The sequence below is a fragment of the Protopterus annectens genome, chromosome 1.part0 (genome assembly GCF_019279795.1).
Source record: "Protopterus annectens isolate FY-2018-M chromosome 1.part0, PAN1.0, whole genome shotgun sequence".
Lineage (NCBI taxonomy): Eukaryota > Metazoa > Chordata > Ceratodontiformes > Protopteridae > Protopterus > Protopterus annectens.
This window is the reverse complement of record NC_056725.1, coordinates 70,864,470-70,882,865: the sequence shown is the minus strand read 5'-3', so window position 1 is coordinate 70,882,865 and position 18,396 is coordinate 70,864,470. Positions and strand designations below refer to the sequence as shown.

Sequence of the window (18,396 nt, the reverse complement as noted above, 5' to 3'; positions counted from 1 at the left end):
GCCCTGTTTTCCATTCTGCTTTGTACTTTTGCTTCTTCCAGGCCTGCCATAGTAAGTTTGGCCGATATCTCATGTTTACATCAGCATGCCTCCCGTCTCATTACAAAACCACTATATTGTCTCCTTCTTCCACAGTCCCATTATGCTGTGATTTTGCTGTTCATACCATTTTTATTCTCCCCTTCAGTTCTCATTGTAACTAGCCTTCATATCCTGTCCATAGTCTTTGCATCCATATCCTTGCATTTCACTCTGTCTATTCTTCCAATCCTTCTTCCTCTTTCTTTCAATGTTCACATTTTTGTAATTATTCTGCACATCTGTCCAACTTTTGCACTTCATATCTCTCTTTTTTGCATCATTTCTGCAAATTCACAACACCTAGTAGGCAGAGTTCATATCCTTTGGGTTTCTCCTTCTCTAGGAATTTTTGCCATATCCTTCTGGCATTCCTAGAGAGAATCATCATCTCCCTACCTGATCATCACACATGCATTTGGTTTGCATTCTTATTTCACATCTCCAGCATGGAACAGATGGATGCAAACTTTCTCAGAATACTTATAGGTTCATAGGTAGGTACTAGGCTATTGGCCCTAGGGCCTATATAAGCCTAGCCAAAAAGGTACCCTGGCTTTCGCCACACAAGAAAATTATTTTCCTGTGCCCCTGTCGAGCAGAGCCACAGAAGTGATCCCCGGGGAGAAATTTCTATTTCCCATCCAATCATCAAGATTTTTCTTGAAGAGTGCTAATGAGGAGCTCTGTTTGACATAGATAGGTAGTCTGTTCCAGAGTATGGGAAGTCTCTGGGACAGGAAAGTATCCCTCCAGCATGTTCTGTTTATTGTGGTGACAAAGCTTAGGTCCCTTCAGAGTGTAGCTCGGAAGGATTGGGATTTTTTTAAGTGGAGCATGTCCAACAGCTCTGCGTTTGACATAGCTTTGTATGTTAGGCAGAGATCGCCTCTGAGTAGGCGATATGCGATGGAGTAAAGCTGGAGTTTTTTGAGATGGTCTGTTTAGGGCATCTGTTTGAGGCCAGTAATCCTCTTTGTGAGGTATTTCTGTGGCCTTTCCAGTTGTTGTAGATGTCTTGTGAGGTACATACCAAAAGCATTGTACTCTATAATGGGTCTAATGAATGATGAGTAGAGGGGAACAATTACCTCTTTTTTTCTGGATGAGAAACCTTTTGTGATGAGGTGTGCCATGTAAAAGGATTTCCTGACCACTGTGGCAATGTGGTTATCAAAGGAGAGACTATTGTCCACCTGTGTCCCAAGGTCTCTTATCACACTTTTGGTGTTAAGTAGACTACCACCTATGTGGTAGCTCATGGGTACAGAGTTTTTACCAAAGGGGATGACAATGCACTTTTTGGCATTGAGCTTCAGGCCATGGCTTTGACACCAGGCATCTGTCTCAGTGAGGCCCTTTTGTAGGATGTCCACATCGTTAGGAGTTTCAACTATGGCTTCTAGTTTGCAGTCATCTGCAAATTTCATTAGCCAAAGACCTTCTGTGTTATCCTGTACTTCAGAAAAGTAGATACCAAACAGGAGAGGACCCAGGACTGAACCCTGTTGTACTCCATTTGTCACTGGTCTGAAGTCGGATTTGGAGTCTGCTAATTTCACCATGTGGTTTCTGTCTGTGAGCCAGTTGGCAACCCATCTTGTGACATAGGGATTTATACCTAGTTTAGTGAGTTTATCTATAATTCCAGAGTGGAGGATGGTGTTAAAAGCCTTGGCGAGATCTAGATAGGCTGTGTGAACCACCTTACCCTTATCTGTGGCTTTGGTGACTGCTTCAAAGAAGTCTATCAGGTTTAGGAGACATGATCTGCCTTTTACAAACCTGAACTGGGTGGGGTCCAGAGCTTGGAGATTACCAGTGTCTTTGTTTATGAGTTCCATTATGATACATTCCATGGCATTGCAGACCAGGCTTGTCAGGCTAATGCGGCGGTAGTTCCCAGGGTCTGTCATAGCTCCCCCTTTGTGGAGTGGGATAACCATCGCGGTATGCCATTCAGTGGGCACAAAGGCCTGAGGTGAGGCTATGATTGAACATGGTACTTAGGTGGGGTGCCAGTTCATTCTATAGTTCATGTAGAATACAGCCTGGAATATTGTCAGGTCCCATGGATGCTGTGTTCTTGGCTTTGGAGAGTGTGTTTTTTACCTGTGCAGCCATGATTACAGGAACTTTGCATTCTTCCTGTATAGAGATGGGCCCTCTAGGGGGTGAGAGGGGGGTAAAGTTAGCACTGAACCTATCTGCTAGGATGTTGGCAATATCAGTTGGTTCTGTATATTTAGTGCCATTATGCTGTAACTCAGAGCAGATCTGAGTGTTCCCATTTAGATTCTTGACATAGCTATAGAATGCTTTGTGGTTGCCTTTAGAGTCAGTAGCAATTTTGTTTTCGTAACTAGCTTTGGAGCATTTTATGAGGGATCTCAGCTTCTTACGGAAGCTGACTAGAAAGTTCCTCCAGTCATGAGATTTTACTCTTTTTTGCAACAGATTCTTTCTTCTGTTGTAAAGTTTGTTTATGGCAGGGGACCGCCAGATTGGCTTCCTTTTTTTGGAGGATAGCATCTTGGTTCTATTAGGGATAGCATGATCCATGCACTTGTGTAAGTGCTTATAAAGTGCATTTATGTAGGATTCAGCAGTTGTACCTCTATTGTCTGTCTGTATGGGTGTCATGAAGTTTGCCACTTCTGTCTTAAGAAGTGTGAAGTTGGCTTTGGAGAAGTTTTTTTTACGATGGTTTCCCTAATGGGGGGTGGGGGCAGGATGTGGATGTTCTAGGGTGATTAGCTTGTGGTCGGATCTGACCAATGAGGAATTGACCTCTGGTGTGGAACACCAGTCACCCATGTTGGTAATGACCAGGTCTAGGATATTGCTGCCCCTGGTGGGGATGCGAATAAGTTGATCCATTGCATTGGAATTTCCTTTAACTGGAGTGCTATAGTACTTATGAACCATTCTCTTGTAGATGTCTTCTCTGGTTTAAATCCACCTAACAGTTCCATCATTTCTATTACCTCTGTCCACAGCCATTCCTCTTTCCACTTCTCATACTCGGTTCTCCATTGCTCTCTTGATTCACTAATGCTTGCTTCTGAAGTATTTCCCCTTAATGCCTGTATATGCAGTCTATCTTTCCTTTCCTTTCTTTCCTTGACTGAAAAAAATCTTCTTGCACTGTGCTCTTCTCTCCTTCTCTGCCTCTACTCTTCCATTGCCACCTAACCTGGATGCCTGCTTATTTGCTCTAATAGCTCTTGATATAGTAACCAGTCTCATCTTGTCAGCTTGCTTTTCTCCTTAACTGCTAAAAAAGATAGGCGTATATTAATATTATCATCTTTATTTTCCCGATATTCCTGATGCCCTTCTCCTCCCAAGATATTTTCCCTTCTAATTATTTTGGCATGATTTACAACAGTTCTCTATAGTCCTACCCCCTTCAGTGGTGAACTGTACCACATGTCTTAAATACTTACGACCCAGTGTATCAGTACTTTCTTGCACTTTATTCACTGCCTTTTTCCTTCCTACTGTCCAGCTGTGCCTAGTTTAGGCATTAATTCTCTATATCTCTCATTATTTGCCCCAGACTGATCTTGTAATGTAATGTAATATAATTTATCATCAAATGAGTGGCATTCCTTAACTTCCAATCTATGCTCACCCTTCTACTTTCCAAATGAATTGCGTATCCCCTATAATCTTATTACTTGATAAACTTTTTGTGTATGCCTTCCTAAGTATATAATATGGAAAGTATCATGGTGCAGAGTACTTTTATTCCACCTTCTAGTGTAGTGAACCTCCCTGACCATGCGTCCAACATCCCTACCTATCTTGCCTCTTAATTCATTTCAACAGTGATGTTTATTTTAATAACATGTATGCAGTACTCTGCTATTTAAATATTTTCTTTGGAAAGCCATGCTATTTTCATTCATTATTCATGGTTCATCACCTTATGTAAGCAGCGATACTGTTACAGCTATATTACATCAACAGTGGTTTGTTAGGAACTGGAAACATCAGCCAGCAATGAATGAAATCTGTTATCTTCCTAAGCTGCCTTCCTCTTTACTGGAGAGTGTATTCCTTTGTAATTAATTAATTTTTAATGCTTGCTAAGTATTTTTATTTTGTTTATCATTTAACCAACAAATGTATCTTGCCTTTTCTGTCATAGAATACTTCTAATATATTCGGCTTACATATTATGTCACTCAAAGTAAAAATCAGCCAGACATACTAAAGCATTTAAATTATGTTCATTGATTAAGCAATATCAGAACAGGGAGTGCATTATAACAGGATGTTACTGTGCGCTGAGACTTGGAATATAACAGATCATTGCAGTTCAGATTACTGAAAATGACTGAGCAAATTCTAGCAAATAGGCAGTTATTATATAGAAGTAAATGAGTGCACACATAAGGGTATCATACAAACAGTACAGACATTTTGTAGTCACCTTAAAAATGTATACTAGGCAGAAATGTTTCCGTCAAATTGAGTTTAATGAGTGCATTATGCAAATTTAGTCTATTACCTTCATTATCAAATAATGACTAAATAAATAAATTCAATCCTCCCAGTATCATGACAAAAATAATTCAGTAGTTGCTCTTTCTGATTAGTTCTTTATTACTTGCACTTAACCAATAGTTGTCTCTTGCTTGCACTTTACACAAATAAGTGTCATTCTGTAATTTTGTAAGGGGGAAACACTTGCTAGATGTCATGTCTTAGTTCTTATTTTTTTTTAATAATGATATTGTTTGATTACTTGTGATCAAACTGTACCTACCATCCGTGGGTAAACCCAGCATTAACCTCATTCGACATAGATTATAATACATTACATTGTTCTGCACAGCTATTTTAGAGTCCGATTCATTCCATAACAGAGAGTCACCATGCAGTCTTTCACAGTCTGCAATATATAGAATGTAAGGGGAAAATGATCAAGGGCTGAAAGATGTAAAGTGACATTATTTCTTCCTATTATTCTGGAACAGACATCTATACACTCATTTACTGCTTACCGGAAAATTGGTGAAAGTAATTCAGCAGTCTTGACAAACTGCAGAATTACATGAACAAAGCAGATGCTTCATTTTGGTAGAATAGTTCCTGATTTTAAATTAGCTGTTCCTCTTTTGAGACACAGAGGAAGCTACATATTTCCTTACATTTATCATCACAGGAAAAATGTAACCTGAGAACTCAGCATTTTAATGAGCTTTCTTTTTTCACTGACCTGCAATTCTGGTTTCCAAGAAAGCATCCAGTTCAGCTTCTCTTTGGATGGCTTCTTCTGATACTTTTGGGGCCCCTGGGAAGCAAACTAGGATAATGCTCATATTATCACGACTGCCCTGTGTTAAAAAAAACAGACAGTGAGTCAATTAAACAGGCAGATCCTCCACAGAGATGTAATGTCATATTAATCAGAAAATTAGATATACATCATACAGGTCTGATGTTTATAGAGGTCCTTTCACCTTCTAGCAGCTTAGTTCACAAGCTGAAGAAACAAAGAACATCAGGACCATTCTGGAGACAGGACTGTATATCTTTAGTGGAAAACTATATGTAAACAGTGATGCTTTATGTGTGCAATATTGCTAATGGAATCCCCAAAGAAAGAAAGAAAGAAAAACAGCACCGCAGCATATACTATTCTGAACCATCTGGCAAATTCCTCATACATGTCATTTCAATCTTGTCACATTTTAATGAAAAGAAGCCTTAATCATGATGCGTTTGATATGTTCTCAGAGTATTTCTCAGAATCGTGTGCTTTGGTTGGGGGACTCTGACTTTTTAAGGCCAGAATTACATATATGAGAAGAACAATGTGACAGTAGAGGGGAGGAATGCCAAAAGTGTTGATTTGGGAGTACGTAGCCCCTTTAGCAATGTATTTACAGCAACTATGATTATAACAAGGTCTAAAGGTATAAGACTTGAGTAGTAAACTGTCTATTTGCAATGAGTGGACTATTAATGCAGGTGGCCACTTGCTATGACAAATATTATCAAAATCCTGTTTTCTACAGAAAAAAAAGGTTTTAAACATGATCACAAAATTTTTACTTTTGCTGATGCATGTTTAATAATCATTGTTTTACATGCCACTAGTTGTCATCCATCCCATGTCTTGTAAGCTTTAACTACGGGGAAATGTTACGTATTTCAAGACTGTGTAGTGGCAGAAATTTATTGATGGAAGAGATGGAACAAACTAGACATATGTTTTTGAGAAGGGGTTATGATCCAGCTATTATGCAAGAAGCCCAGACCAGAATATGGGAAGAAATAAGTACAGGTAATAATGGGAGAAGTGGTAATAATAGATACAAAGATAAAGGTACTTGTCATAGGTATGGACATAGAACAATTGGCAAGAATGTAATAGATTCAATCTACTATGTATCTGTATACAATATTAAAAGTGAAGAGATGAAAACATTGAGTATTACTGGAAATATTTGATGCAGGATAGGTTTTTGGCAGATATTTTGCCTAGGAAACCTTTTTTCTCTTATCAAAGAGGAAACAATTTGAAGGATATGGTAGTACACGGTAGATTTTTGTATGCCAGTTATGAATATATTAGATACATCATCAGTCAGAGGAACATTATGCTGTAATAAGTGCAGTGCATGTACACATATAGTGAATATGTTTAGTAGTATGAATGGGGTTAAATTTGAACCCAGAGGCACCTATTCATGTAGAAGTAAGGGGGTTGTATATGCCCTGAGGTGCCCATGTCAGTTGTACTACAGAGGGGAGACTAAGCGTGAATTCCGTATCAGGTTCATGGAGCATTTAAGGGATATTAGAAATATAAGGGAAGATAAAGTAATAGCCTTACATTTTAAAATGTTACATAACGGTGATGCTACTTTATTACAAGGCACAATTTTAGAAAGAGTGGAATGTTTATATAATGATGAAAATATATTGAAACACAAGTTATTGTATAAGGAAAGTATTTATATTTTAAAATATAAAACGTTGGTGCCCAGTGGTTTAAATAATGAATTGAATTGGAAGTGTTTAAGGGAAGGTTCATTGATCAGTTATTAGGTGATTGTAATTAATTATGTGGGGTATAAAAATGTGTGAATTTTTTGATGTTTGTTATTCCTTGAAGGTGGAGACACCGAAGCACTAGAATAAAGACAGAAATCTTGCTTTGCTATTTGTCTTTTTGTGTGCCACAGTCGGTAGTTTTCTTTGTGTCAGAGTTGTTTCATAATAATTTGGAGGAGGAAGGAGAGTGTTTTTGTATTTTCTTGAGTAGTAAACTGTCTATTTGCAATGAATGGACTATTAATGCAGGTGGCCACTTGCTATGACAAATATTATTAAAATCCTGTTTTCTACAGAAAAAAGGTTTTAAACATGCTCACAACATTTTTACTTTTGCTGATGCATGACCAAAAATTAAGTCAAAATCTTCAGTGTTTTTACACAACTGAAAATGTTGTTCTTTTTGTGTGTGTGTGTGTGTGTGTGTGTGTGTGTGTGTGTGTGTGTGTGTGTGTGTGTGTGTGTGTGTGAGTGTGTGTGTTTCTGCAAATGTGTATGGACATGTATGCATGTGGTGGTGAAAAACTATGAGGTAAACATGGCTTTTACTCTTGAAACTCATTCAGAAGGCTTCATGCATGTAGCCTACCCACACTCTTTGAAGACCACCAAGAAATTGCATTTATGATACACTGTTCGAAACTCCTGATGTTCTGGCTGAAGTGTGATTCTCAAACAATCTGGAAATATATCACTGACTGATAAGTATATTTCTTGGCATTTTAACCTTTCAGAGTTCTGCATTGTCTTAATTTTGCCTGACTGAATTATTTTATATATTTTCTGGCATTGTTTTATGTTTCTCATCTGTCCTGAAACAGTTTTTTCCCCTCCATCCCACCCTATTCTTGTAGTGTTATAGTTGGTGGCTTTGCAGTTGCCCGCCCCATTGTAAATTTGATATGGGACACCCCTCCCAGTCTGGTGTTCACTCTACTTAATACAGAGAAAACATTTGAGAAGGCCAACCCACTTAGGTTCCTAACCTTGAATTTTTCTTCTGCTCCTCCTTCCTCTCTCTTTGCACTTTACTAAAAAAATTCCACTTTATTTTGCTTTTGCCTCTTCTTAAAAGTACTCAATTGTATTTATTCAGCTGCATTTATTACTGCTTGTTAGTAGCCTGATTAAATTGTAACTGTTATTCTAAGCCTTTGATTGAAGCACTTGGGTTTCAGACCAGTTGTTTTACATTGAGAAGGTGTGTGGTCTGTATTGTTGTGGGAGGACAGGTAGCTTACATCTTTCTAAGTTGGGAGTTGCTGATTGAAGGCTTAGTGTCTGCCATTCTAAAAGTGTATTAGTTCTGGTTTAAGCACTTGGGCTTTGGGCCAGTTACTTTACATTAAGAAGATGTGGTCTGCACTCTTTTGGGAGAAGAGGGTAGATTCTGCCCTTCTGAGCTGGGAGTTTCTGGTTAAAGGCTTATTGTGCCTGCTTATTTGAACTGTTTTTTTCTGAAATTGATACTCCTTGCTTGCTGTAGTATAGACTAAATTCAGACCTGCTGAATCTAGTTTTGTTTGTATAACTTGAGCACTAATCCCGACCATTTTTTTGAAGAAGTTTCCCCTGCACCCTAGTAGCAGGAGTGTGCAGTTAGAACTTATCTGATTGAAGACTGCTGGAACGGGGCTCAGTTTTTAGCTTTTTATTGGTTAAGTGGTTAATTTGTTTAAATCAGTTTATTAATTTGGTACTGTTATATATATATAAAAAAATATACTTTATGCATCGCCACTTTGCTAGGCACCATAAAGTCTGCTCTTCAAATTTTCCCTTAGAACTAGCCTTTTTTTTTGTTTTAGCACTCAAATCTGTTTCTTTGAGCTCAGCACTTGTTCAGAAGTCATTGTAAGCACTAAATAAGCACAAAATTACTACAGCACTCAACTTTCCTCACTTGTCTAGAGGAAAACAGTTTTTAGTACTTAATAAATAGGTGGCTATCCAGGCATGTCTAAGGGTCAGCTCTCTGTGTTTTCTCCTGTCTACCTGATGAATCTGGGCATCTTGGGGCAATGCAGCAATTGCCTCATGTACACAGACAATCCTCTCCTCCTACCACCCAACACTACAACCTGTGAGAGATGCACTTATATAGCCAAACTGGAAGCAAAGCTTTCTTCACCCAAGACTGAACTAGACAGTCAAGAGGAGAAGGTAAGCACTTGCACCACATCACACTCATCACATAGTCCCTCAAAACCTACACCACCAAAACACACACATAACAACACAAAACACACACACCTACATTCATGGAGGCTCTCAATAAAAATCTGCTCAAGGAACAGAGACCTCCAAAGCAGAAAAGCAAGCAACCTCCACCCCCCAACACAACCCAAATGACATATAGTGCACAAACTCAGAGTGCCACTCAACCACAGCCCATAAGGCATAACAACGTACCCAACACTCTAGTCATAGGTGACTCTTTAGTCAGGCTCATAGATGTTCCACTCACCAGGATAAACAAGGAGAAAGTTACTGTCAGCTGCCTGTCAGGTGCCAGGATCCGCCACATAATGCAAGCATTCAGGTCAATCCATAACAAGTACAAATATGACTCTGTCATTGTCCATGTTGGTGTGAATGGCCTGAGGCATACCTCCCTGGACTACATGTAAAGAGACATGGAGGAGCTCGCCGATCTTGTAGCTCAGGCAGGTATGACCCTAGCCCTGAGTAGCATCCTGCCATCACCCAGAATGATACCACAGTACAAGGAGAAAATGACTGACTTCAACAATTGGCTAAGCTTCTGGTGTCGATCTAAGGGGATCCAGTATCTGCCTGGGATGACATGATCAACAGACTACGATGCTTTGCCAGAGATGGCCTGCACCTGTCACCCTTGGGATTCCGGATACTGGCTAAGGCTCTAGCAACCTCTATAGTGGATTTTTAGGCAAGGTTCAAATGACAAATTCACCACCGTAACAGATACAAGCAAGCAAAATCTGAGGGTAATGCTACTCAATGCTAGAAGTTTAAACCTCAAAATGCATTCACTTGAGGCACTCCTTAAAATGGAGAACATTGACATCTGTGCAGTGACCTGGGTCAAGGCTCCAGAGAGCACTTCTGCATTACCAGGCTATAATTCATACCACACCTTTCAGCCACCTAACCTGGACTGAAACACTAAAGGCGAAGGCGTGTCCATATTCATTAAGGATATCCACACCTCCAGGCTAGTTGCTCAGTATAATGCATCCGAGATTATCCAAGTGCAACTAACTCCGGGCAAGACCGCAATCCAAATTGTAACTTTCTAAAGACCCCCCACCATGCACCAGGATTCCCACTCCTCATTTCTTGATACACTGGAAAATATTAGGGTACAACCCAACACCCTAATAATGGGTGATTTCAACTACCCCACCATTAACTGGGAAAACTACTCATGTACCAACTCTTTTGCTCAATGTTTTATGGAATTCATAAATTCCAACCCCTTGGATCAACTTATCCACACCCCCACCAGGGGCAGCAATATCCTAGACCTGGTCATTACCAACATGGGTGACTGGAGTTCCACACCAGAGATCAAGTTCTCATTAGTCAGATCTGACCCCAAGCTAATCACCCTAGACATCCAGATCCCGACCCACTCCCCATTAGGGAAACCACCGTAAATAATTTCTCCAAAGCCAACTTCACGCTTCTTAAGACAGAAGTGGCAAACTTCATGACACCCAGGCAGACGGACAATACAGGTATGACTGCTGAGTCCTACACAAATGCACTTTATAAGAACTTACATGAGTGCATGGATTGTGCTATCCCTATCAGAACCAAGATGCTATCCTCCAAGAAAAGGAAGCCAATCTGGTGGTCCCCTGCCATAAACAAACTCTACAACAGAAGAAAAAAACTGTTGCAAAAAAGAGTAAAATCCCATGATTGGAGGAACTCCCTGGTCAGCCTCAGTAAGAAGCTGAGATCTCTTATAAAATCATCCAAAGCTAGTTATGAAAACAAAACTGCCACTGATTCTAAAGACAACCACAAAGCATTTTATAGCTATGTCAAGAATCTCAATGGCAACACTCAGATCTGCCCTGAGTTACAGCACAATAGAACTAAATATACAGAACCAACTGATATTGCCAACATCCTGGCAGATAGGTTCAGTGCTAACATTACCCCCCCTCTCACCCCCTAAAGGGCCCATCTCTATACCGGAAGAATGCAAAGTTCCTGTAATCACGGCTGCACAGGTAAAAACCACACTCTCTAAAGCCAAGAACACAGCATCCATGGGACCTGACAACATCCCAGGCTGCGTTCTACATGAACTACAGAATGAACTGGCACTCCACCTAAGCACCATGTTCAATAATAGCCTCACCTCAGACTTTGTGTCTACCAAATGGTGCAAAGCGACGGTTATCCCACTCCACAAAGGGGGAACCACCATGGACCCCAGGAACTACCACCCCATTAGCCTGATAAGCCTGGTCTGCAAAGCCATGGAATGTATCATCATGGAACTTATAAACAAAGACACTGGTAATCTCCAAACTCTGGACCACACCCAGTTTGGGTTTGTAAAAGGCAGATCATGTCTCCTAAACCTGATAGACTTCTTTGAAGCAGTCACCAAAGTCGTAGAGGAGGGTAAGGTGGTTCACACAGCCTATCTAGATCTTGCCAAGGCTTTTGACACTATCCCCCACTCTGGAATTATAGATAAACTCACTAAACTAGGTATAAATCCCTATGTCACAAGATGGGTTGCCAACTGGCTCGCTAACAGAACTCACACTGTGAAAGTAGCAGACTCCAAATCTGACTTCAGACCAGTGACAAGTGGAGTACCACAGGGCTCAAGTCCTGGGTCCTCTCCTGTTTGGTATCTACTTTTCTGAAGTACAGGATAACACATAAGGTCTTTGGCTAATGAAGTTCACAGATGACTGCAAACTAGGAGCCATAATTGAAACTCCTAATGATGTGGACATCCTACAAAAGGGCTTCACTGAGACAGATGCCTGGTGTCAAAGCCATGGCCTGAAGCTCAATGCCAAAAAGTACATTGTCATCCCCTTTGGTAAAAACTCTGTACCCATGAGCTACCACATAGGTGGTAGTCTACTTAACACCGAACGTGTGATAAGAGACCTTGGGACACAGGTGGAGACTAGTCTCTACTTTGATAATCACATCACCACAGTAGTCAGGAAATCCTTTTACGTGGCACATCTCATCACAAAAGGTCTCTCATCCAGGAAAAAAGAGGTCATTGTTCCCCTCTACTCTTCACTCATTAGAGCCACTATAGAGTACAGTGCCCCATTTGGTGTGTACCTCACAAGACATCTACAACAACTGGAAAGGCCGCAGAAATGCCTCACAAAGAGAATTACTAGCCTAAAACAGATGCCCTACGCAGACCGTCTCAAAAAACTCCAGCTTTACTCTGTCGCATATCGCCTACTCAGAGTCACTCTCTGCCAAACATACAAAGCTATGTCAAACCCAGAGCTGTTGGACATGCTCCACTTAAAGAAATCACAATCCCTCTGAGCTACACATTCTAGGGACCTAAACCTTGTCACCACAATAAACAGAACATGCTGCAGGAATAGATTTCTGTCCCAGAGACTTCCCATACTCTGGAACAAACTGCCTATTTATATCAAACAAAGCTCCTCATTAGCACTCTTCAAGAAAAATCTTGATGATTGGATGGGAAATAAGACATTCACCCCAGGGATCACCTCTGTGGCTCTGCTCAACAGGGGCACAGGAAAATAATTTTCTTGGGTGGCGAAAGCCAGGGTACCTTTTTGGCTAGGCTTGTGTAGGCCCTAGGGCCGATAGCCTAGTATCTACCTATGAACCTAGGAGCCTATAAAGGATCCAGTTTAGTTGCAAGTCAGTGCACTTTCTTATTCACAGACATTGAGGTATCAGTTTCATTCATGTATTTAAAGATTTAGTGTGCATGATGCTTAACTACAGGAACACATTAATACCCACACTGCTCAGTAATAAAAAACTACTTTTTATAACCGTTTAGAATACCACTATTTTTTGCCCATTTGTTGCAGTATTATTACCTCTTGGTGGTACAGTCATGTTGTTATTACAGATGTAGTACTGCTAAAGGCACATTACATAACTGCAGTCTGAAGAGAAGCCATAAAAATTAACAGAATTGAACTTTAAATATAATCCAAGTAGAGTTTAACAAGATGCCACGAGCATCTTGTTTACTGTAGGAGTAAAATATGCACTGTCAAGCACTGTCTAATGTCTAGAGAGAGAGAAAGAGAGAGAGAGAGAGAGAGAGAGAGAGCAGTTTGGCAGTAAGAAGACCATGTCTAATAAACACCAAAGTGCCCATTAGTGAGATTGTACATGTGGCCAAGCCTTTGTTTGCCAATTTTTTTCTTTTGTAGAAACTGAGATGAAACATTAGTTAGACAATCCCTGCACATATACATACACAAAAATAGTTAGAAAAAGTGCCCCTTTGAATAAAGTTAGAACTGGAAAATATAATAGTAGTTCAGGTTTCAAAACATTTTCATGTGATACAATACATAATCTAGGAAGGAAAGTGTGTATGTTCCTTTCTTCCAATGACATTATGGTTTCCAGTAGATATGATGTACAAGAGGGGGTGGAAAGAATAAGAAGCAACGTGACAATCCTTGAAAAATTCTAATAAAATGAAAGGTGAGAGTCAGTATAAAGTGAAAAATATAGCATATGAGAACCAAAATCCTAAAGGATGGCAGACTCCATTTACAGACTGTAACAACTAAAAAGCTTCCATTAGTAACAGAAATACAGTACTTAAATGATTATTTTAAGAGGCATACTGCTAGGGAAGCAGCAACAGAAACTAAAGCAGAAAGAGACATGGGGCTTATATGTAAAGCAAGAAAACATTAAGAAAACTTGATACTAGGATGCATAGGAGCACAAATATTCAGCGAGGACAAAAGTATTATTAATTAGTACTGACAGGTGCTGAAGCATTGCAATATAAGAAAATGTTTGACATACCTGAGATATACATGAAGTGAAAAAATGTGAAATACATAGAGCAGTATGAAATTTCAAAATGTAGTGAAATATTTATGGCACATATTGCATGAGGATTGTCTCTGCTAGAAGGGAGGATGAAACAAGAAAAGGGGAAGTGTCTGAAGGTATTGTTTGTATCATTTTATTGGGAAGCATGGTAGCTTAGTATCACCAGGGACAGGGTTCACAGTTGGTTCCCTTGCAGGAGTGGACAACTGCTCCTGCATCAGTGGTAGCTCTGCATACTTGGAATAACATGAGTGGTGGAAAACATGCCTAACTCCCATCAACAGCCACTATGTGGCCCATACCCTAGCTTCTGACTCTGACTTCCAGTGGCTATGCTTATTAGACTCTTGAGTCAATTGGGTAATAGCCAGAGCACTTTTGCCCACTGCAGGGAATGAATATGAGTATGAGTCTTTCATCATTAGGAGGATGAATAGGTCAAGTGCGGGGAAAGCAGTGCAACCATTGGGCAAATTATGAAGATGGGGGTAAAACTTGAAGGCAGACAGAATAGAAGTAATATGAGAAAAATATTTTCTTCATATCAGTGGTGATGTATGAATAGAGAAGATTTACTGAAAATTTTGGGAAGTCAAACAGAGAGAATAATGTTGCATACTAAAGAAAGATGACATTAATGTGGTTGGCCAAGAAAAACTAAAGCCATACAATTGCTAGGGTCTTCATCTTAATCAATAGAAAATGTAGTAGTTAGTATGCTTCAATCAGCAATTATGTGAAAAAAATGGCAGGGTTTCTGTACATTTGTGCAATGTGAAAATCTCAGGCATATGATATACAAGGCTTCCAACTCTTGAAAGAGATCTCTTTATCCACATGCAATTAAATAAGTTATTGGCACCTGTAACTACATATTCATCAGTATCTGCATATCTGTTTACTGCATTTATAATGGGTAGGGTACAGCCAGCTGGATCAAATCTTTTTCACTGGCAAGTCAGAATGAAATTTTGGATTAGGACATGTACACACAGACTCAATGAGGGCAGGAGTCTCAGTGTGCACTCAGATGCTGCAGTGAGAGTTAATCTTTACCAACATTATCTTACTTTTGCAAAGATGCTCAGTAGTAGATGACAGTTAAACAACTTTACAAGTAAGGTATACCTCAGTGCAAATGCCATGTTAATTTAACACACAGTACACTTTAAATATCAAATCATAGCAGGGAGTACACTTAATAATTGTACTTCATGCTCCAGTAGTAAAACAGATGAAGTTAGAAACCAATTTTCCTCTGGATATTCTTCTTCTTCTTCTTTCAACTTTTCCCGATTAGGGGTCACCACAGCGGATCACCTGTCCACTCATGACTGGCAGTAGAGTTTTATGGTGTCGATTTGCCAGCCCGGCACCCAACCTTCCATGGAAGGCACACACATGCACTCACTCACACCTAGGGCCAATTTAAAGTGTCCAATCCACCTACAGCATGTCTTTGGGATGTGGGAGGAAACCGGAGCACCAGGAGGAAACCCACGTGACCACAGGGAGGACATGCAGACTCCACACGGAAGGCACCCCAGCCAAGGAAAAAAAACAGAGACGCTCTCGCTGTGAGGCGACAACAGTTTTCCTCTGGATATATTTCATGTAATTACAGCTAAAAGGGTAAGTACTGAAATATACCACAAGTGACTACAGTAACAATTAAACTCTGTTAGTTAAAATAAATGGCAATATGAGCACATGGGTTAATACATAATGAGAACATTACACAGACAGCTGATTCAGTAAACAGAAGTGATCTGCAGAGAGGAACTGTTAGTACAAGGGTGTGGCTTGGTGAATGACTTTGTTGACAGTTTTCTGCAATATGAAATAATCCTTGAATACTTTTGTGACTGATACAAGATGAATACATTTAAGCAAAAAAAAGTTTGACTTGAAACAGCTATGAAAAGTGCACACACTACGAAAAACCAACAGCAGACAAAACACACACTCAGCAATACAGTTTTTAAAATACAGAAGCAAAATGGTACACTTCCAGCCATGAAAAAAACATTATGTAAGCTGAAAATATTGCACTTTATTAGTTTATAAATCCAAAGTTACAACACCACTTCTGCAGACTTCCAGTTTTACTTTACATCGTCATTTTAACACAACACTGATACATTCACTTTACATAGGTTTCACATGCAAAGTCATTAAATATTTAGGCAAGCTGCCATTTAATGCACTGTCCATATTAAATTACACATTACACAAAAGTGAGGCTACACAAACTAGAGCAACTTTCCCCACTCATCAAAATGTCAAATAATGTTTATAAATGTAAATATTTAGTCCCTTTTCTAGCAATCTGTAAGCATATTTGCACAATTACAAGAATGTCTAAATGTCTGAAGGATGGCTATGACATGGTGCAGTCTGCTGCCAGTCTGCCATAAGCCCAGCAGGGGAGGGGAGAATCAGTTTAAGCACTATTTAGCTGACAGTATCCATGGAGCATGCAGAACTGGCTATCCTATTCTTTACAAATAGCATGGAATTCTCAAAGAGATCCATTATGCATCTCCTTATCATAGCGAAGGGGCTATTCAGTTAGCCAGTGTGGTGTACATTGGTTTTAGTCCATGTGCATTTATCTAAGATGCAGGCACAAGGTGTAGCCAGGTTACTTATGCATTAGGAGCTAAGTCTGAGGGTTGTGGCAATTATACTTCAAATTAAATGGCAAGGAGGGGCAGTGGATAGTTTGCTAATTGATGTCAGGAAAATTGAAACAAAGTTGGCGATTGCTCAGATCTTTGAAAGAGTACTGGAGTGGAAATGTAAAGGCGTTGGTCATTGAAAGTGAGTGCTAAGCAGAAGGCCATGGACACTTCCAGCTGACAGATAGGGTAGGAAGGCAGAGGTGAGATGAAGTGGGAATGAGGCTTGGCAAGAAAATTCAGTGGAAGTCAGACACACATATGAGGTTAAGGTTGGAAGCCAAGCAGAGCACCATGGTTGCTGGCACTGGGGAAGGTGTGGAAGCTAACTACAGGACTCAGATAACTAACAAGTTGACAAGAAATGCAGTTTGGTACAAGACTCTGATTAATGACAGGCTGAGGAGGTAGACACCTTTGTGTGACAGCTAAGCTGTGGAAATGAAAGCTAGTATTGGACTTCAGTCAATTACAGGTGTGATAGTAGCCAGAATGGAACAGCAGCTACTGGAGATGGGGGAGGGCAGTGAAGGTCGCTAACATACTGGTGTTTACATGTTGGGTATCAGAGACAGAGTGCATTTCCAGTCACTGCTGTCTTGCACACAGTGATGCTGATTGCTGTGGGAGTAGGTGGAATATGTAATGGAACCTTGAAGATTATGGTAAATGTCATAAGAAGATGACTAGAGACAGCAATAAGATGGGTTATTTCAACAGTTATAATACAGTCTGACATACAGGTGTATTTCTTTGCTGTCCAGCAGGACAAACTGTTGGTACATTTTAACACAAGCAGCTTTACAAATATATTTTTCAACACAAGCATCCGTACTAATCAGTTTGATATACAAATGACATATAATTCTTTACAAAACTCCAGCTAGCTATGCTGGAATATGTTATGCATCCACTGCCCTACTTCTCCTAGTATAGCTGGCAATACCTCACATGGTAGGCTCTAGGCACTGCCGACTGCTGTATTATCTCATTCTCTAGCCCCTACCAGGAGTCCACTGTCTATGCAGCAACCCTTTGTTCCAGAATACAGACTCCCCTTTTCCTTGAGAATCAGGTGCCTTCCTAGCTACCTCCCTCAAGCCTCATAATGTAGGGTCCAAGAGCTGAGCCTGTCCCAACTCTACCTTTGTGACCCTTCCCAGCTTCCTTTTGACAGGAAGCCTGGTATCCTCTGACAGCAGTGCCTCACTGTCAGCCTGAGTACTACCACTCACCTCTGCCCTTGCAGTCACTCTGTTCAATGAAACATCAGCACCTCCCAGCAGCTGTGGCTCACCTTCAGGCTCACTGCTACAGGGTAGCTCCCTCCCTGAAATAGTCACCTCACCAGCTCTGGCTTCAGATATGGGGTCTGTTTGGGTCTCCCACAGGCTGCCAGACCCATATGCCTGTCTCCAAGCCTGACTGAGTGTAACTACATGCACACAAGGTACTGCATTATCAAAATCATTCACTATCAAGACAGCTGTAGGGATATCCTCAAACA

The 18,396-nt window shown here is 40.3% G+C and overlaps 1 protein-coding gene across 1 annotated transcript in view; it reads right to left on the bottom strand.

Moving 5' to 3' along the window:
* The window catches only part of LOC122812190 (protein phosphatase 1A-like), a 256,516-nt gene that overhangs the window by 122,956 nt on the left and 115,164 nt on the right, over positions 1-18,396 (bottom strand). Inside the window, exon 2 of the mRNA XM_044084554.1 lies at positions 5,309-5,426. Coding sequence (XP_043940489.1) covers positions 5,309-5,426 — 118 coding nt within the window. The remainder of the gene's footprint in view (positions 1-5,308; positions 5,427-18,396) is intronic.